Source organism: Schistocerca piceifrons, chromosome X, assembly GCF_021461385.2.
Source record: "Schistocerca piceifrons isolate TAMUIC-IGC-003096 chromosome X, iqSchPice1.1, whole genome shotgun sequence".
NCBI classification, from domain to species: Eukaryota; Metazoa; Arthropoda; class Insecta; order Orthoptera; family Acrididae; genus Schistocerca; species Schistocerca piceifrons.
In genome coordinates, this window is record NC_060149.1 from 266,077,210 (window position 1) to 266,100,206 (window position 22,997).

Genomic DNA, 22,997 nt, shown 5'->3' on the forward strand with positions numbered 1-22,997 from the left:
AATGATCTTGCGTTTAAAAGTAATTTCTCATTCTCAGTGACATATCTCTTAATTATATTTGTATTAATGCTTGTTTAGTGTCCAGAAGAAATTTATTGCCCAGAAACATGAGTCACGTCTGCGAATTTGCAAAACAAAAATGATCCAGTAATGTTGGTTTGGGAAGAGGATTCTTCAGAGTTCGAAGTTAAAAAGCAGTTTTTTATTTTATTTAGTGTACGGCAAAACTAGAGAAAGGTATGACACGTGGAAAACAAAAAAAGAAGGAAAACAAACATAAGAAAGTATTCAAATAAGTAACATAAACTATAGCCTGTGACAAACTAGAGACATTATGAATTTCACACTCCCGTCATTACTCTATATCCGGGAAGTTTAACAGTGCAGTAGTCTTAAGAGGTGCCTTCATGAAGTCGTTCCAGTCTGCATTAAATTTTCTTACTGGTCATTCACGAGTAATGTGGTCTATGGGTTTGCTGCACTGCACCAAGGTCGTGTCAGACGCCCCCCCCCCCCACCCCCCTTCCCACGCCTCATGTGGCATCATGTAGATAACCTAACCTCAAGATGGTACACTCCAGGTAACGTTCTGCTAGTAGAACACAGTGGATAAAAGTCTACACAAATGGCGGCCGGACTAGATATAGCGTCTGTCCTGTACCTTGAGAACTACAGACCTAGAAAAACTATTAAAATGTAGTAGTTATCATCGACTCATGGTCTGATTCTTTCATTATTACGCTGCAGTTACTTTGTTTCAAGCATCCTGTTGGAGTTAAGAAGATTATTTAGATGATTCGGAGATTAACTGGTAAATTCATAGAAAATTTAAACTAAGCAGTCGTCTAAAGACTTGAAAGGTGAACCAAAGGTGCCATAATATTATTTGCTGTTTAATAATAACGACTCCTGCCGCGAGTATGGGTGCCATAGTTACATATAGGACTGCCCTTTTCCTTTGTACAACGTGCTGAAAATCGCTTGTTAAACATTTCCTTACTTCAGAACGACAGACGGTAACGCGTGTCGAAAGAAATGTAATACACCACTGTCTGTAAAACACTGTTGAGGCTGCTGTATTTTTATTGACAAAGGCGTGAAACTGCTCGCCGCGTCGCACCCAGCTGAAGTGGCTGCTGCACTTAGCTTGGCTGATACCACCAGATCTGGCTGCCTACGCCTTTACGCCCTTAGCAAATACTCTTAGGCGCAAAGAACGCCTCATTCAGATCCCCCTGTATGGACACAGCTACTGCTGTTTATTGTATGCCGCCAAATAAGCCATCTGCTAAAACCAACATATTTGATGACGGATAATGGAGCGACCAGTCACAAACAAGGCGGGTCGCTGCAAATGTGTTTGCCTAGTGAAACTGTATTTTGGTAGCACGGTAGCATACCATCAATTGTACAGGCAGCTCTTCAAAACAAGCTTTTTGCTCATAGTTATGTGGCGTAGCAGTTAAAACACCGATGCAAGAGTCAAATCCCTGTCCGTACATCCACCCTTACTTAAATTTTCCGTGGTTCCCCTAAGTCTATGGATGCAAATGTCATGCTATTTCCTACAAAGAGGCCACGGGAAATTTCCCGTTACACCCAAATGATCTATTAATCCGTCACTAACGACCTCGATATCGGGCGTCGTTGGATATCAACTACTTCTTTGCAGTACTTCAGCACAGCATACGACCTAACAATACGTATTCCTCTATGAAATACACAGAGTGAACCGAAACTCCACCGACACAGTTTCAGAGTTTGTGGAGGGATATTTTCTGAATATTTTAATACAAGGAATACGTGGTATCTAGTGGCTCGTTATAGAGGAATAATGTAAATATGATTTATTCGGTTTGTTACACGAGTTATGTTTGTTTGTGTGAAAATACCTTCACAAAAGCAAAGAAATCTGTACTGTGTAATCATCAAAACGTACAACACAAAGAGTAATGTAACGATACTAATATGAAAAAGTATTGTGTTGTTCTTGTTGTTGTTTCCGTCGTCGCTGCGGGAACGCCTGAGCATAGCGTCGTCATGACGCTCTTCCGTTGCATCCAGTGAACCCATACACAGGGTGCATATTGGCGAACTCTTCATAAGCGACCCTATCCATACTGCTGTGTATCACTGTTAATGTACTACTAACGCTGCCGGAAAAACAAACCCGAGACATAACTGAGCAGCAATCACTGCAAGCTTCAGGACGAAGGGTGAAGTGGGCGTTTCTGTTATCAACAAGTACCGTGAGGGGACGAAAAAAGTTTGCTTCCAAACAAGACACATAGCGAATACCGTCACATTTGCACTGTTGTGCAGATATTTTCAGCGCAATACCGATATAAAGATAAACGGGGATAAGGAATCAAACGAAATGCAATTACTTTGTGACGAGCCACAGGACACTACGGTCTCTTATACCAAACCACCCATAAAACTCCCATGAACAATCTCCAGAATTTTATCTGTGGGCTTCCGGGTCGTCCGTAGAAAGATGGAACACACACACACACACACACACACACACACACACACACACACACACATACACACACACAACATACAGAACAGACAGAGAGATAGAGAAGAGGTAGGGATATATAGAAAGGCGAGACATTAGTTCATAACAGCATTCCATTGCATAACACGTTCGAGCTTAGAAAAAAGGTAGCATATGACACGTCCAAATGCAAGTCCTGTTATTTCCACATCTTCTGGAAAAATTACGTCAACTGTATTTCAGCAGTAATTATTTCGATTAGTCAAGAATCACATGCCAAAGACGTCACGAGACATTCCTGCGAAATAGTATTTTTCTCAAAAGCCCTTTTCCGTGCTCCTGTTGGCACATATGCTGAGACTTCAGATTGTATATAATAGAATTAATTGCCCTTTACATGTCTTGTAATAAACGAAACAATTTTAAAAAATAACAAATATGCATAGTCAAAAATCATCTTCACTCCATCTCATTGCATTTGACTCCTACGAACTGCAAAGCGTTATAGATTAGGCTTCAGTTTAATAATACGCATAACTGATTATTAAATAAGGATATTTTCATACCCAGTAAGGCAAAAATGATTGAAAAGACACTGTTCCATAAAAAATTATGGATTATCAACTGCGTAGCACGTAATTACGTTGGTAAAATCTGGCAAAAAGCTGCCATATTCAGTGCACCTCATTCTCCTCGGAAAAGCTATAACGTTAATTAAAATAATTTTTGCTGTATTTACTGTTTTCATGTGCTCACATGTCTCGACTCAAGAGCTGAAACAGACAGTTCAACGTCATTCATATGATAACCCCAGCCTGATGATTTTCAGACGTAGGAAGATTGAATATATTTTTCTCTTGGTGTTTCCTTAAACTGGTGAGCTATCAAATCTTTAAGATGTTTGGTAGAAAGAAATTATTCTGTCGTCCTGAGATAGATGCTATAAGAGAACGCCAGTACTGCCTTTATGTGAACATTGATTTTTATACTGAGATATTTCCAGAATTAAATTTTAATCATCGAAAGAAACAGAAGCTTTTTAGTGAAGATTACGGGCACATCACCACCCTGGTACTCGTAAGAAGAGCGTGCACGTGCCAAGGGATATTTCTTTCGGACGGCTGTCCGGCGGAAATGTAAGGGAGAACCGCAGACAGCGGGGGCGCTGAGGTGAGGCTAGGACGGAGTGAAGACTTCCTGCGGGTTGCTTCCAGAGTGTTGAGTGCCTTTTCCAGCGCAGGCTTCACCGTTCTTGAGGCAGCACTGACACGTTATGTTATGACAGTTCACTCACATAGCTCCCAGATATCAAGTAATGGAGGCAAACGACTAAACTAATCAAGTTGTGGCATTTCTTCAGTGTATTAAGACGAATGGAACTATTAAGATTCGACCTACATACATCGACGGATGAATTTAGAAGCAAGCCACAAGCTAGCTTATCCCCGTGTTATTCGACAAAAGAACGACTGAACAGTAGCTTAGTGTACTCCAGGACTATATACCTGCCATGCACACTGATGGGTATCCGTTCACGGTACTAGAAGGATCTGTACGCGTAATAGCGAATTTCCTGGCCCAAACATGCTGCTATTAATATTAACGTTCAGTACATAAGAGGCAACTACGTAACTCTTTCACATTTAGCAAACCTTACGCACCTGTACTGTGAGTTAATGGAAGGCCATGGAACAACAGTAGTTCGTAATTTAGAAAGTAGCTATATCGTGTAGTTATTACTGCAACAATAAGTGTTAGTAAAGCAAGAATCTTAACTTGAAGACTGAGCAGAACAAAGGTTCTCAAAGGAGAACAATTTCAACAACACATTTTCATATCAAAGTTGATTTAAAACAAGCAGCCGTTAAGACAAATACACTCCATGTTGACAGGACAATGATAGGTAGTACATACAAAGTAAATTTTGTTGCATTAAATCGTAAATTTCAATGCAAGCAGACTAGAATAGAAGTGCAGGAATCTGAAGTTGCAACTACTCTTTTAAAATAAGAAAGTAGCAACTAAAAACACTGCAAAGGATTTTATTTAGTCTGTCTAATAGCGTCCCTTGTTATGTACAGATGCAGGTTATCACTCTAACCCAATGTTTCCCCACAAATGATGAGAGAGATACGTATGTGGTAGTTCGTTTCCATTCAATTCAAAAGAAGTGGTCGCAAAAGGTTCAAATTCAAATGGTTCAAATGGCTCTGAACACTATGGGACTTAACATCTGAGGTCATCAGTCCCGTAGAACTTAGAACTACTTAAACCTAACTAACCTAAGGACATCACACATATCCATGCCCGAGGCAAGATTCGAACCTGCGACCGTAGCAGTCGCACGGTTCCGGACTGAAGCGCCTAGAACTGATCGGTCACCGCGGCCAGCGCTTAACTAAGGACATCAGAATAATGCACATGAACAAAATGATCGCATTAGGACGATTTATGGATTCAGCACACCACTATCAGTTTTAGGTGCTGGAGAGATATCATTACCCGCCTCCGTGATGAAGACATCTAGTACAGGAGACATGGATAACATTTATTGTCGTTTTTGCCCAAATACGAAAGATGAACGTACAGTTTTGGATCGTCAAATTGTGTGCCAGTATTTTTTTGTTGTCCTCTAAACTTCTATTCAAAATATAAAGGAGAGAGAGGGTAAGACACAGTTTATGTTGATGCATCCGTCAGGAGGAGAGAAAATTAATTATAGCCCAATGTATCGTTGACGTAACTGTCATTATAGTCTAAACATTGGTAGTATGGCGCGGAAATTTTACGCTCGTGCCCTTTTAAGGAAAAATTACAACGAAGGGTGCTATATACCGGCGTAGGGTTTCCCCTTGCTCAAATTTAAATGTTAGAAGAATGCTACAGAAAATTTACTGAAGTTTTATGGATATATACCCCACTCCCCCACAGGTGACCGAGAAACTAAGCACGGTTGTTATGCGCAAATCGATAATGAGCTCACACTCTTCTGTGCATAATCAAATTTATCTCCGTTTTAAATTAATATGCGAAGAATTCATAGCATGATAATGCGTGCAAAACAGCTGGTCGATTCAATTTATTTCAAATTAAAGATTTTTCTCATGACAGCATGAGAGAACACGGTATTTTATACCTCTCCTCCTCCAGAGAAAAAACAAATCTTTCTTTTTCATTCTGGTATTACAGGCAGTAACAAATCAATAGTAAGAAACAGGTGCACGACTCTGTTGAAATTTTCCTCATTAAATACTGTAGGTAATTGTTAAGATAATTTCGTCTCACTAATGTTGTATATACTGTAGTTCTCAGGGAAGAAGGAATCCACCTAGAGGCTATTTCACAGAAAATTCATTTGACTGTATGCTAAGCTACAGCAACAGCTAAGGGTCAAAGTTAAACATAACGTGCACTTAGAGACTGTTGGGCCTTATTTCGAAGAAGCAGTCACATAGGTAAGCGGATGGCTTGATTCTGAGCATCGTTCACGTTTCAGCATGCAGTTGACAACAACGTGTAATCCCTTCATTCTTAAGTGCGAATTGCACAAAGAACGAGCGAGTGAATGAGTCAGTACATAGCTGCAGTATCTGTCAGTTCCTCACCCGTTCGTTAATTGTATAATTTGAGAGTTAGTACACGGTTAATATTAATATTCGGAGTGACTTGTTCCTGCCTAGTTACAAATTTTGCAGCTCCTTCAGAATGAAGGTTTGTTAGCTGTTATTAACTTTTCTATAATACAGTCTCAAAAAGATACTTTGTTGTTAAAAAACTGAAAGAGCGTTGTTATTTTTGTTTCAGATAGTGGCTGCATAGTGTGCAATCAAGTTGAAACATACGAAAACATACTGGACAACTTTTGCAGAGCAGATTTTGGTAAGTATGTTGCTATTATTCTATGAAGCAAAATATTCATTACTATGCTAAGAAAATCAGTAATGGCCACTGTGTAAATGTCAACTCTTCTATACGCATATGAAGAAATCGATAGGTATATACAGGTAATTGAAAAGTCAGTGATTTGTTGGTTCCTTACTAACTGACTAGAACTTCAGTTATTTCCTCATCACACTTGGTACCACAAGTGATGTTCACTAAGCAGTGTTTCCAGCGTTCCGTTGATCATGTAGTATTCTGGTATAACAATGGGTGGCTCAACAAAATGCCAGCCCGCAAAATCATGGACATCGTCTCGCATACTGTCGGTGGTTATCACAGATGATTAATGACCAACCAGATTTCGTGAACCACGTCTTATGGCCTGACGAGTCAGGGTTCACAAGAGATGGTGTTATGAACAGACACATTTTACACATCTATGCTGATGAGAATCCTCGTGCAACTCGTTCCGCCTCATTCCAACCCAGATTCAGTGTTAACGTATGGGTAGGTATCTTCGGTGATACACTGTTTGGCCCATTCACACTGGAGGACAGAATTGGGGGGAGAGGGGGGTAGCTGTTTACCGGCATTGCTTAGAAGGTGTGCCTACAACAATATTGGATGATATGCCCCTATAGACAACACCCATGGTATCAACTAGATGATGCTCTAGCACATTCATGACTACGAGTGCGACAATGGACGGCTGACAATTTTCCAGCTACATGGACCGGAAGGGGCGGTACGTTCCTTGGCCAGCACGGTCCCCGACCTGACACCACTGGACTACTTTCTTCAGGGTTTCTTCAAAGAGGAAGGGTACAGATCGGAGATAATAAGCAATGAAGAGCTCGTTGCAAAGATTTACAAGGCGACAGTGTCGATATAAGCAGGGATTTGGTAGCTGACAGCGAGAGATCAGGTAGCGTGCTAAGCTTGTAATCGTGCGAGAGATGGACATTTCTAGCATCTACTCTCATAGCACTAAGACAAACTAATCTCGTGGATTGTTAAGGCACTAACTCACCCTTGCCTTCAGCAGATAATTGGTTAGATATGCTAGTAAGCTTGCGTGTAGATGCATCAAGTCTTGGACTCCTACTACAGTTTCAGCAGTTACTATTTTCCATTCCATCGGCGTCATATACGAATGTAACTAAAACAGCAACAAATTTAAATCGAGCACTTCTTCCGGAAATTTGTCTTAGTATTACCTCCATGTAACTAAATGTTCAAAGTTTGCTTTCGGAATGCTGAATCTGTTGTGTAACTGTCAGCAGCGATCTAAAAAGTAGAGACGAACCTCGCAAGCACTGACATTTCGACTTTACATCATTGGAAATTAATACGGTGACAACGCAAGAACTACTCATTCAATCTGTATGCTTAATTACTGATAGGAACTGAATAAATTTTCACAGACGAAGGGGGAGATGGTAATGTCAGAGACAGCGGTACTAAGATAAGCCGCTAACTTAATTAAACTTCTGCGACTTGAGTTAGCTTTACTTTAAGTAGTCATACAAGACACACGAAAATGTATGTGATGACTAACAGTAACCAAACACATTTTCATAATATCTGTACATCTCACATTTTGTTAAGCTTTTATTGGAATTGAAACGTTTCCACAGTCAAACAAACGTAGTAATTAGCTCAGTACACATTGAACGAGAGAAATTATAAAGATTTCATACGCTTATGAGTAGTTGCTGTAGTATGGAAGACAAGTTGCCAGTATATCGGAATTTTGCATACGGAAAAAGGCTATGTGCGGATCCTGAACGCAGTTTCATGTCGTGCTTAGATTGTAGGACACGTCACCCTGGGCTTTTCTGTACTTTTTTGCAATACTATGTGTGCCGTTTCCTGAGCAAATGAATATTTTTTATGTATTTTCCTTTACACATATTGGTCACGGAATTTTGCGACGTGTATTTAGATCTGTGACGTAGCCAGCTTAATAATAATAGCACACAAGTAGATGGGAGCTCATTGATCAATTTATATTATAGATTAGCTCAGCGAAATACCAGTAACCCCCACGACTATTCGACGTTGTACCCAACACTTCAATTGCTGTTGATGGCCTTGTGTTTCTCGGTTAGATATTCGGAAACGAACTGTCTTGATATTAAATTAATAGTTTATTTGATACACTCTTTGAACGAGCTGGATAATCTTTCCCATGCGAATCGCGGCATTGCGTTCATGACGAAAGAGAAGAACAAAAACAGCAACTGCCCGCATACTATTCCATATCATGTAAAAACCACTATCAGTAGGCTATTCCTGATATTTGGTATCCTACAAGGCGAGATGACTGACAGGATTAGAAAAACATAATGACTTTTCCTTTCCCTTAGCTGTCAAATTACTTCCATACTATTGATTGATATCGTGGAGAATTTCAGCATATCTGCAGCGCTGACAGTCCATGGTGCTCCAGATGTCGTCGCACTGTCTGTGTAGCTACTTGTCCTGCTGACTTGAGGAACTTGACATGGGTGTATGGTGGTCAACGGCCGAAAGAAGAATATGTTTGTCCTTTCAAGCGCTAGTCGCTTGTGAACACATCGATTCCATATTCGAATGGCAGTCGCAAACATCCTGACTAACATGAACACCAATATCGGGGAACGGTAAACTGCAGTCTCCATAGGCCACGATGATGCTGGTTAATGCGACACGTACCGGAAAACGGTTTCCCTTCTTACACAAGGCATAACATAGTCTTCAACAAACAATCAACATTCACTTAATGAATTGTGGAAAATATAGGTCGCAGTTTAATTCACTGATGCGCTTTGATACCTCATAAACAGAACATTGTTGTGCTAAAAATAAAGGGAAGGTATTACAATATGTAATGCCACAGAAGAATAAATACATAATGATCACACTTTGCATCAATAGTTACAAAGAAATACAAGACCGAGCCATACAGCGGCACAGCAGTGGGCAAACAAGGTCTTGAAAACAGCCCATATAGTATATTAAGCCTAGTGCCAAACTGGACGTACATAGAGACCTGTAGTCCTGAGGAAAACAACTGCCATCACCAGATGGCGTTAGCAACTAATACAGAGCATAAATGACTATTGAAAAATGCAACCAACAGGAGGTCACAGACTGAACATGGATTATGTACTACGCAATTTGAAAACCAAGGAGAAATCATGCAAACATAATACACTCCTGGAAATTGAAATAAGAACACCGTGAATTCATTGTCCCAGGAAGGGGAAACTTTATTGACACATTCCTGGGGTCAGATACATCACATGATCACACTGACAGAACCACAGGCACATAGACACAGGCAACAGAGCATGCACAATGTCGGCACTAGTACAGTGTATATCCACCTTTCGCAGCAATGCAGGCTGCTATTCTCCCATGGAGACGATCGTAGAGATGCTGGATGTAGTCCTGTGGAACGGCTTGCCATGCCATTTCCACCTGGCGCCTCAGTTGGACCAGCGTTCGTGCTGGACGTGCAGACCGCGTGAGACGACGCTTCATCCAGTCCCAAGCATGCTCAATGGGGGACAGATCCGGAGTTCTTGCTGGCCAGGGTAGTTGACTTACACCTTCTAGAGCACGTTGGGTGGCACGGGATACATGCGGACGTGCATTGTCCTGTTGGAACAGCAAGTTCCCTTGCCGATCTAGGAATGGTAGAACGATGGGTTCGATGACGGTTTAGATGTACCGTGCACTATTCAGTGTCCCCTCGACGATCACCAGTGGTGTACGGCCAGTGTAGGAGATCGCTCCCCACACCATGATGCCGGGTGTTGGCCCTGTGTGCCTCGGTCGTATGCAGTCCTGATTGTGGCGCTCACCTGCACGGCGCCAAACACGCATACGACCATCATTGGCACCAAGGCAGAAGCGACTCTCATCGCTGAAGACGACACGTCTCCATTCGTCCCTCCATTCACGCCTGTCGCGACACCACTGGAGACGGGCTGCACGATGTTGGGACGTGAGCGGAAGACGGCCTAACGGTGTGCGGGACCGTAGCCCAGCTTCATGGAGACGGTTGCGAATGGTCCTCGCCGATACCCCAGGAGCAACAGTGTCCCTAATTTGCTGGGAAGTGGCGGTGCGGTCCCCTACGGCACTGCGTAGGATCCTACGGTCTTGGCGTGCATCCGTTCGTCGCTGCGGTCCGGTCCCTGGTCGACGGGCACGTGCACCTTCCGCCGACCACTGGCGACAACATCGATGTACTGTGGAGACCTCACGCCCCACGTGTTGAGCAATTCGGCGGTACGTCCACCCGGCCTCCCGCATGCCCACTATACGCCCTCGCTCAAAGTCCGTCAACTGCACATACGGTTCACGTCCACGCTGTCGCGGCATGCTACCAGTGTTAAAGACTGCGATGGAGCTCCGTATGCCACGGCAAACTGGCTGACACTGACGGCGGCGGTGCACAAATGCTGCGCAGCTAGCGCCATTCGACGGCCAACACCGCGGTTCCTGGTGTGTCCGCTGTGCCGTGCGTGTGATCATTGCTTGTACAGCCCTCTCGCAGTGTCCGGAGCAAGTATGGTGGGTCTGACACACCAGTGTCAATGTGTTCTTTTTTCCATTTCCAGGAGTGTACTTCATGAAAAGATTTTACGTAATGTGCAGAATTAAAAGTAAATAATATAACAAAATAAACATGTCATGTGAAACGTTAGCTGCTACAATTACTAACCATAGCTCAGGTATCAGTTAAGACGTAAATTATAACAACGTGAAAGATATAAAAACACCGAAATTATATGACTTACGTACACAAATAATTAATTACAATGTGAGCGTGGAATGTGACATAGCTTCATACAAATTACAACGTAGGTGTAGAAATGAAACAGTTTCGAAAACAGTGCAGGCAAAAGTAACATAGACTGCGATTTTATACACATATTATCCGCAAATCACAAATTAAAAGAAGGACAAACATGAGGCACACCGTAAACACATGTACCGCATATGTTAAAACATAAAGTAACGGAATGAACTGGAAAATAACTTGTTAAAAATACCAGGCACGCTATAACAAAACAGTTAACATTATGCTATTCTGAACCCAACTTTGCAGCAGGAAATATTGTGAATCAGGGCCAAGTGTAATCAGTAAAATCATAGTGCCATGAAATAAAATGTCATAAATCAGTGAATAAAATAAACTTAACACCAGCAATAATGACTGAGTAGTCAGAAGATTGCGTTAAAGTAAAAACTAAAATTAGAACCAAAGTAGAAAATACTGTGTCTATCTCGACGCACATCAGTACAATATGAGCAGAGCAGTTTCTAATACACTGGCCTAACAGTGTATGTACATTACATAAAACGTTTTTTTTCTTTTTTTAAGTACTATGCCTGCATGATTACTCCGCGGCTTTCAAATTGTATAGTACATGATCGATGTTACGTGTGCAATCTCCTGTTGGCTATATTTTTCGATAGTCTTATATACACTGTATAGTTGCCATCGCCATCTGGTGATGGCCTTTGTTTTTCTCAGCACTACTGCTCTCTATGTTCAATCAATTTGTCACTAGGCTTCATATATCTATTTTCATCATCATCAACTTCTTCTTCTTCTTCTTCTTCTTCTTCTTCTTCTTAGCCCCTTCGCATTGGAGCGGTGTCCGTTTTTTGGTCAACGCACACGCCGTTTCTATTGGTCCAACGCTTCCTTTGGATTTAGGCTTCTTGATTTCAGATCTGCGTTTATAGAGTATAGTCACCGTAATTTAGGTCTTCCACGTTGTCTCCCGCCTTCAAAAATGAGATCATAGACTGAGATGATATCTGAAGTGGATGGTGCCCGTATGATGTGCTTTTTCTCTTTGATTGGAGTCACTCGATATAGTTGGTAGTTGGATTGTTGTATCATTGATGTTGTCGAGAAGGGAAATGCCTAATGATCTTCTCAGCAACCGCATTGCCATGACGTGTAATGAGTACTTATCACCTCTAGGTGCGGGCCAACCCCCGATACTACATAATGCAACAGGTCTCACCATTCTGCGGTATATCTTTGACCATAGGTGGGTACGCGTTTTCTTATCACAGAGAACACCAGTGACACCTCTGAGTCTCATTCAGGTTGCTTTGATTCTTGCTCGTACATCCCCATTGACACATGTAGCTGCCACTCTGTAATCGGGAACCTAGATATCGAAATGAGTCCACCTTGGTTCGTGGAGCTCCATTAATTTGTATAGTTTCAGGATATGGAATCGTTTCGACGTACTCAGTCTTGTGGATGTTTAAACGGGGGATAAACTTTGTGGATTTTTGGATTTGAGTTTCAAGACCTTCCATGGTATCCGCCGCAAGCATCACATCATCAGCTTATAGCACTCTCCACGGTAATTCGAGCATTATGGAATCCATTACGGTAACAAAGAGCAGCGAAGACAGAGCTATGCCTTGATGAACGCGACCAAGACTTTCCATAATTCGTTAGGTGCGAATTCTGAATGGCCGCCTACCTCATAGATGGAAGCATGTATCTATCAAGTGAAGGGAATCAACATTCAGATGGCGTTTCTGAATGAGAAACCTGTTGCGTAATCTTTCCTCATGTAAATAAGACATATGGCGTTTCTTCTTTTTGCAGCTGTGTTGAAATGCTAATCAACTGCATATCCAAGCATGCAGTTCACTTTGTGCCAGTTTCGCGTCTTCTGCATACCGCCATCATGGTGTTGCAAGTTTAGTGGCTAGCAGTGTATTTGTCACATTGATCACGTATATAACAACACGTCATGGGCGTTATTCGCAGGTTTGATTATCTGTTCTTGTGCACACCATATTGCTGTGGTCAGAACATAACTCCAAACATAAAAAAGTAAACAGCAATCAGTTACGATATATATTCTTTTTTTTATTTTGTCAACACAGCATACCAGTTTCGTACAAATTGTTCCATTCTGCTCTGACCTGCTACAGCAACAGTGGTTCCACGTTCCAAATAAAAACCAGTCTCTTTTGCAATATTTATTGATTAATAACTCGTTTTCGCTCTTAATTCCATCGTTTGATTCTGACTAATGAGCCTCCGCTGCCTTTTGAAGTCAATCTGATGATGCGCTATGAGCGAGGAACGGGTTATTAATCAATAAATATTGCAACAGAGACTTTCTTTTATTTGGAATATACCTGATTCGGTATCTCCTGGTTTGTCTTTAATTAATACAGATGCGGTTTGATATTTATGACGTTCTCCACTGATATATTTGTGTGTTCAATCCTGGATTTTACCTGTGACAAATAGCGAGTGGATTTATGGTAGTCCTTTTAGACAGCTACTCACAAAAGGCGACGTTATGAATGTAGAAGTCCCTTGAAAATGTTAATGCCTACTTGCTATGTAAAGCTCTATGAAGTGACTTTAGAGGCATTATGACGTCTCATTTTCCATTAGCTTTTTTTAAAGTTATTTCTCCACTGCCTTTTGAATCTCGTTCATTGTTTTGCCTTTATTATTCGGAATTCGTAACTGTGTACTTAAACTGTTCAGTGTAACATTTACAACTGTTCACACACGAATGTTTACATTAACGAATCCACATCAAAACAATTCTGCCAAGGTATTACTAAACCATAATACTACGCACCTGTGAGTGATGGAGCTTCGGTCAGCTTATCATGATCAGCGCCAAGTTCTTCATGTGGTGCAAACTGTTTCATTCGAATCCGTTTCAGTTTCATCTGCCGTGTCAGTTTCCATATCACTATCGTCGTCATGTGCTGCATATTCATCTTCACTCTCCAGACCAACATCTATTATTATATCTATTGCATCTTCCGTTAGCCCATGTCTGCGCCAATGTTCATTTTCAATTCCTTTTACTTATTCGCAAGCTTTTGACCAATCATTTTGAGTTATCTTAAATAAAGACTCTTTCAATATTTGTTTTAGGGCATTTAAACTAATGCAAGAAGCGTTTCTTCTGTATTTTTTTTGTTTAATTTTATTCAGATTAGCTCTATAGGGTTCGAATAGGGAGACTAAGAACAATATGTCACTTACTCTTTAAAACAGCATTTCTTTTAAAAACTGGCTTTGGCTTATTATAAGGAACAATTTGTAAAAGTTCATTCCTTTTTAAGCTGGGTTTAAAACTGATCTTCTGAATAACCCATTCCATTATATCCTTCTTGCGAGTTGCAGCAGTGCGGGCTGTATCAATCTGAACCGTACAATACGTAGCGTTATCAAGAACAGCGATACTACTATCTGGGTGCTAGGAATCAGTTTCTCTTCTAACCATTTGTGATAATTATCTCCATTCGTACCATCGTGATAATCTCGATATTTACGTTTAAGATCATAGATTAACTCTGTTCCTCCTATGAAACACATTTCGCATCCAGCGTGGACAACAATAGTTCTTTGGCCAGCACTGTTATTACTTATTACATCCGGAACTTCCTCATGGTATAATGTTCATTGTATAGTGCGTATACACCCACGTTTTGATAGAGAATACCACTGGTTTATTTCGTCCGTTTCCATTACTTCTGATTGCTCTCAAGTATTCCGCACGATTTGCTACTATGTCGGAAGGTTCTGTTAGGATAGTTCTTTTATTTCCCCATTTTTTGAAACAAAATCCCACCTCTTCCTAATCTTCCGTAATGTTTCCTTTTCTCCCGTAAAATTCATATCCGTTTTCGAAATAAAAGCATCTTTCTTAACGTTGTGATGACGTTCTTTTGCTCACAATACTCCAAAGGTTTCTTCGAATAAGTACTTTATCAGTCATGTAGAGAAACTACTTTTCTAGAGCGCCTTTATTTTCCAGGTGTTTTAACTTTTTCCCTAGTTTCTTTCGTTCTCTTAAAGTTTTTCAAAATGTATATTACTGTTCTTTCTGACTTCGGTACCATTTTGGCCACCTGCAGGACTGCTTTCTCTAGAAGTACATGATTCTGGTTTTTCCCCTCCTGGCAAAATTGTACAGCTCTTTTTCATCTGAATGTGTCCACTTTCACGACATCTTCCTCTGTTTTCCACTCTAAGGGATGTTCATGATTATGAATACCGTACTGCGCTACTGACGATGTTTGATGAGGACAGACTGAACCACTTGATACTATATGCAAAACTGATCTGACAGCATTTCCCTTAGTCACCACTGCAGTTTTTTACTGTAACGATATCTCGTGTTTCCGATAACGGCCACAGAAGGCCAAGTGTAATAATATCGCGCTTAGGTAGTACAAGGTACAGATGTTGTTGTTGTTAGTATTACTGTCATCTTCGTCTTCAGCACAAAGACTGGTCTCATGTAGTTTTCCAAGCTACTCTGTTCCGTGCAAGCCATTTCATCTCCTCATAACTACTGCAGTCCACGTCTCTTTGAACCTGCTTGCTGTACTCTTATCCTGGCTCTGTGATTCCCCCCTCTTCCTCCCCCCCCCCTCCCCACACACACACACACACACACACACACTTTCCTCCAATAGTAAATTGACGATTCTCTAATGTCCTTGAATGTGTCCTATCAACCAATCCCTTCTTTTAGTCAAGTTATGCCAAAAATTTCTTTGCTTCCCAATTTGATTCAGAACCTCCTCATTAGTTACACAATCTACACATCTAATCTTCAGCATTCTTCTGTAACGCTACATCGCTACATTTCTAAAGCTTCTGATCTCTTCTTGTCTGAACTGCTTATCTTCCATGTTTGACTTGCGTACAAGGCTACACTCCCAACACACACCTTCAGAAAAGACTCCCTAACACTTAAATTTATATTCAATGTTAACAAATTTCTCTTCCTCAGAAACCCTGTTCTTAATTGGCAGTATATATTTTATACCCTACCTACTTCAGCCATAGTCTGTTACTTTACTGCCAAAACAGCAAAGCGCATCTACTACTTAGGTAATTTCCAAGAATTTTGCCTATGGAACGCGCGGATCCCTAACGATACATATCTAACATGCGACTCTTATGTCGACCACACGACTGTGGTGGCGCGAGTTATGGATACCGTTCACAGCGTTCAGCAGAGCAACGACAAAAGACGAACGATTATTGAATTACGATTAGTTGCAAACGAATGTAGTAACTTACTTTAATCGTCGGCCACGTCTTTTTCATGCACTATTTCTCGTATTTGCCACCAGCTTGTTATGTCAGTCAGATATATGTGGAGAGTGTCAGGAGAGCCAATTTTTCCAGGCAACCTCATTTTGTGGAAGTATAGGTACTGGAAGAAGCAGAGTTCGTCCCCACCTCCTGGACGCCCTTCTCTTTTTATCGACGATTTGACAGATTTCGACCACTGTTTGATGTCCTGTGAGTAGACGGGTGGGTCATTTGATGGTACAAATTCAACAAAATGATTCACAAATTCATGTTGAAATACTTCTTTCTTTAAGGTGCTGTGTGACTCTTGTGACAATGGGCGCAGTACAATTGCAAAGGAAAATCAGCACCCTCTTCTTTCATTCTACACAGTTCCAGCTATCCTCATTTGGAAGCAATCCGAAGTACCAACAACATTTCAAACAACTTTCCACACTACATAACCGAGAAATTACATTTCGCCATGTGAGATTAGCGGCACTCGAAACTGTAACGCTTTCACTCATTGTCACTCACAACCTAAAACGATAAAGTATGTTCCCCTGGCAACGGACTAACCATTTACCATAATTTGCGCCATCAGAGTTGTGTTGTCGACATCGAGACGAACGTTCGATATAAACCGTTAGAGACCGGCTATCTTTCTTGAAAATTATCAATACTTTTAATCTCTCATTTCCTAATCAGCTACCTCTGCATCCTCTAATTTAATTCGACTACATTCCATTACCTTTGATTTCCTTTTCTTAATGTTCATCTCATATCATTCTTTCAAGACACTGTCCATTCCATTCAACTGCACTTCAGAGTTCTTTACTGTCTCTGACAGAATTACATCATCGGAAAACCTCAAAGTTTTCATTTCTTCCATCTGAATTTCAATTCCTTTTCTAAATTTTTCTTTGGCTTCCTGTAAAACCTGTTTCACTCCCTTCCCAACCACTGCTTCCCTTTCATGCTTTTTGGCTCGGCCGTCTGGTTTCTGTAAAATTTGTGCATAACCTTTCGCTCCCTATATTTTACCCTTGTTACCTTCAGAATTTCAAACAATGTATTCCAGGCAACACTGTCAAAAGCTTTCTCTATGTCTACGAAAGCTATAAACGAAGGTTCATCTTTCTTTAATCTATATTCTAAGATAATTCGTAGGATCAGTATTGCCTCTCGTATTCGAACGTTTTTCCGGAACCCAGACTGGTCTCCCTCGAGGTCGGCTTCTACCATTTTTTCCATTCTCCTGAGAATAATTCGTATCGGTATTTTTCAAGTGTTATTTATTAAACTGATAGTTCGGTATTAGGCACACCTGTCACCGCCTGCTTTCCTGGGACTGTAATTATTACATTCCTCTTGAAGTCTGAAAGTATAAACGGCAGTCAAATGAAAATAAGGCAGATAAAAAAAATAAATAAAATGTTTGTTATTTCAAAACCAATCGCCAAAACTGTTAACACATTTATCCTACTGTGAGACAAGACAGTCAATGGCTTCATGGAAAAATGTTTGCGGTTACCTACGGCATCGTGATTGTACCCAGGCATGCACCTCTTCGTCCGAAGCAAACTTACAGCCACGTATTGAAACTTCTATATTTAAAATTTTACTTAAACTGCTGACTGAAATAGAATGTAAGTGAACCTACTTTCTATTTAGTTATTCTTATCATGTCATCACGGACACACAGTATCCTAGCGCAACGCAATCTGACTGCTCAAAAAAGGATAACCAGACTTCAAATAATTAATGCAAATGGGCTGCTTCTGTGTTGGCAGCGCTGTGTAGCGCTTTGCATTGGATCTCTGACTGCGCTTTCTTTGTAAGAGACTCTGTGCTGGTCGGACTCGTTATTGGAAGTTAATCACCAGTAGTGTTGGGCAGTTGTAAATTAGTCGCCAGCAGCTGTTGGGCAGTTGGAGGTGAACGGCCAGCAGTGACGGATGTTAGATGTGAGAAGTCAGCATTGATGGAGGGTAGAGGTCTGAAGTGTTAGCGTAGGCTAACGATCTGTACATGTTCGACCTGGAGATTGAATATCATTCATGATTACATACCTTTGTAATGGACGTCAATGACGATTTGTGTTTGTGTCTCAACCGGGTGTCACATTATTAAGGTAAAAAATACATTATTTGGTTTGCAACAAAATCTTTCCTCTGCTAACCACATGCCTATTAGTAGTTAGAATTTTTTATTTAGCTGGCAGTATTGACGCTCGCTGTATTGCAGTAGTTCGCGTAATGAAGATTTTTCTGAGGTAAGTGCTTAATGAAATGTATAGGTTATTGTTAAGATTTCTTTTCATTCAGGGCCATTCTTCTGAATTAATTATTTGAAGTCTGGTTATCCTTTTTTGAGCAGTCAGATTGCGTTGCGCTAGAATATTGTGGATCAGTACTGACATTATAAGAATAAGTAAAGAGAAAGTAGGTTCACTTGCATTCAATTTCACTCAGCAGTTTAAGTAAAATTTTTAAGAAAGAAGTTTCAGTACGTCTTTCTTCAGGGCACCAAAAATGTGGAAATCGCATATGGAGAGATCGGGATGTATGGAGGGCTTTCCAGCAAAATTTCTTCAGCGTAGTCGAAACAACCTTGGTAACATGTGTTCGGGCGACATGGTTCCATAGACAACCAAAAAACGTTTTTCCATGAAGACAATGGCGGTCTTGTCTCACAGTAGGATAAATATATTAGCAGTTATGACGATTATTTTTGAAATAATAAACGTTTTACTTACTTTTTTCCCTGTGTCTCGTTTTCGTTTCACTGCTCCTTATATTTCCACCGTCTCACACTGTATGTCCTTCACACCAGATGGAATAGTTTTGTCATGGCTGTATCTCCCAAGGATATCATCAGTGCTGAGGGAATGTTGTCTACATTGGGGGCTTTATGTCGTCTTATATCTTTCTGTGTTCTGTCAAATTCTTCTCGCAGTGTCATATCTCCTATCTAATCTTTATCTCCTTCCTCTTTCCTTTCTATAATATTGCCTTCAAGTTCATTTCTCTTATATAACTCCTTTATATGTACCTGCAACCGTTCAGCTCTCCCTTCTTTCCTTAATACTGGTTTCCAATCTGAGCTCTTGATATTCACACAGCTGTTTCTGTTTTCTCCAATGTTCTCTTTGATATTCTTATAGATGATATGTATGTTCCCTTTTCTTATGAAAGATTCTACAGCCCGGCATTTGTCCTCTCGCCATTCCTTCTTAGACAATTTGCACTTTCTACCCGTTTAATTTCCTAGAAGTCTGTCTTCTCTTTCGTCTGCTTCCTTGTTGCATTTTTATATCTTCTTCTCTCATCAGTTAAATTCAATATTTACTTATTTATTTACACTTCTAGTTCCGTAGGACCAAATTGAGAAGCAAATTTCCAAGGTCATGGAACGTGTCAGTAGATGAAATTACAGCATAAAAGTAATAACAGATAAAATGAAATGTTTATGAACCCAAAAAAAGTCAAGCCATAACTTTAAGTAAACGAAATCAACCATATAACATGCGAATTAGCTTAATTTTTCAAGGAACTACTCAACAGAATAGAAGGATTGACCCATGAGGAAACTCTTCAGCATCAATTGAAAGCGCGTGGATTACTGCTAAGATTTTTGGATTCTTGTGGTAGCTTATTGAAAATGGATGCAGCAGTATACTGCACACCTTTCTGAACAGGAGTTAAGGAAATGATATCCAAATGCAGATTGAATTTCTGCCGAGTATTAACTGAGTGAGCGCTGCTAATTTTTTGGAATAAGTTGATATTGTTAACAAGAAACGACAGTAAAGAAAATATATATTGAGAGGCCAATGTCAAAATACCCAGACTAGTGAACAGGGGTCGAGAAGAGGTTCGCGAACTTATACCACTTATTGCCCGAACTGCCCGTCTCTGAGGCAAAAATATCTTTTGAAAATGGGAAGAGTGACCCCAAAATTAAATACCATACGACATAAGCGAATGAAAATAAGCAAAGTAGACTAATTTTTGCGTCGAACGATCACTTACTTCAAGTACCGTTCGAATAGTAAAAATAGCAGTATTAAGTCTTTGAACAAGATCCTGAACGTGGACTTTCCACGACAGTTTACTGTGTACCTGAACACCTAGAAATTTGAACTGTTCAGTTTCACCTATCTCATGCCCATTCTGTGAAATTAAAACGTCGAGTTTTGTTGAATTGTGTGTTAGAAACTAAAAACTGAGTCTTGCTGTGATTTAGCGTTAGTTTATTTTCTACAAGCCATAAACTTACGTCGTGAACTGCACTATCTGAAACAGAGCCAATGTTACACACAACATCATTTACTACCAAGCTAGTGTCATCAGCAAACAGAAATATTTTAGAATTACCCGTAATACTAGAAGGCATATCATTTATATAAATAAGGAACAGGACTGGCCCCAACACTGATCCCTGGTGCACCCCCATTTGACCGTATCCCAATCAGATCCCACGTCACAGCCATTCTCAACACTGTGAATAACGACATTTTACTGTCTGTTGTTAAAGTAATTGTGATCAACTCCCCGTATTGCATACTGGTCCATCTTATGGAGCAATATTTTGTGATCAACACAACCAAACGTCTTAGTTTAATCAAAAAATATGCCTAGCGTTCGAAACCTTTTGTTTAATCCATCCAGTACCTCACAGAGAAAAGTGAATATAGCATTTTCAGTTGTTAAACGACTTCTAAGGCCGAACTATACATTTGATATCAAATTATGTGATATAAAATGATCAATTATCCTTACATATACAGCCTTTTCAATAGCTTCCGAATTACGCTGTATAGGCACCGAACAAACAACCCCATGCTTCTATATATACCCTGTAGACCCCAAAAGCCATTGTAAAGTGCGTGGAGAAGCGTACTTCGTTCCAAAACTAGTGATTTTCTGTTAAGTGAGTGACTATATGCTTCTGTACGTGTCCTTACTCTCTTACCTTCTTCCCATGGTCCCTACACGAGGCACACGATGGAGGTAGCACAGCTGTTGCTCGAATACTGTTTCTCTAAATTTACCCAGTTGGGTTTCGCGAGAACTACGTCTCGTTCCTTCCAGAGTCCCCCTCCGAGGAGCCCCGAGCGTCTATTACACTTAGGTATGGCCTACACCGACCAGATACACTCCTAGCAGCGCGTTTCTCAATTCCATCGATGTCTGTACTCATGCCTAATTCATAAAGACTCCAATCGCTGGAACAATACACTAATACTGATCGCAGGAGTGTCTCGCACGAGCTTTCCTTTACAGTTGCATCGCATTTTCCCATAAAACTTCCAACAAATCTGTCTTCCATTCGCCTTCCCTAATACTGATTTTGTGTGTTCGCCCCAACTCAAATCGCTTCTTAGTATTACCCCTAAACATTTACACAAGATGACGTACTTTTTAATTAAATGTGATAGCAAATTATAAAGCAAATTACCAGTTTCCATTGTTTAGGCAATTATCTATAGGAAGCTAATAGGACTTCTCAGTTATACATAAAAATTACCTGATACAGTGAACAACAGTATCACACAACTCGTTGACGATGCTGTTGTCTACACAAAAGTATCGTCTTTGGACCTTTGTTAAGAAAATACAGAAAGACTTGGGCAACATTTTCGTTTACATGAAATGTATTCGCAGTTGCCAATATAGACAACCATCAGCTGTATAAAGAAATGACGATAGTGAAACTTTGTGCCGGAGGGACTAGAACCTGGATTTCCCGCTTATCGCGATCGGTCGCCTTAGCAGTAGCCTATCCGTGCAAGCTTATGGCCAACCCCAAACTTCCATATGTTGTCAGTCATGTGTCTATAACATGTACTCGTACATATATTATGTATATTCCCATACACGGGAGACATTATAAATGAAGTCACTCGCCCAGTGTTGGCGGGTAAATACGATGTTGCAGTGCTTGTGTTGTTCAGAAGTACGATGCAAAGTTTCTTAGGACATACGTGCATGTCCGCGGGAGCTTTGCATCGTACTTCTAAACAACACACGCACTGCAAAATCCTACATTTCCGTTTTGCGTGATGCATGACAGTTGTCTTTGAATGAGAATAACCGCAAGATGATACCTACAACAATGATACGGAATCCGCTAGTATCCTATTACAAAATCAGTGGAGGACATATGGAGAATGCGCCGCCGATTTTTTAGACAATCATGTCCTCAGATCGTAAAATACATTATTACATGTGGTAGCCCATCTTAAGCAGCATGTACAAATGCTGCTTCACGTATACTTGCTTAACATGTGTTTCCTATTGCAACCCAGTTTTTTACGATCTTATAATGATTGTATAAACATTCGCAGGTTCATTTTTCAGAGGTCAGTCACTAATTTTGGATTAGGACAGTAGTGGTTTTCTGTCTCTTTGTTGTAAGTATCATCTTGTATTTATTCTCATTCAACCGCTACTGCTATTCGTCACACCAAACGGAAACGTTGTCCAAGTGTTTCTGCATTTTCTTAGT

At 40.5% G+C, this 22,997-nt stretch overlaps 1 protein-coding gene across 1 annotated transcript in view; it reads left to right on the forward strand.

The window, feature by feature from the left end:
- LOC124722299 (secreted frizzled-related protein 1-like) overlaps nucleotides 1-22,997 on the forward strand; it is a 403,676-nt gene that overhangs the window by 209,546 nt on the left and 171,133 nt on the right. The window contains exon 2 of the mRNA XM_047247482.1: nucleotides 6,308-6,382. Coding sequence (XP_047103438.1) covers nucleotides 6,308-6,382 — 75 coding nt within the window. The remainder of the gene's footprint in view (nucleotides 1-6,307; nucleotides 6,383-22,997) is intronic.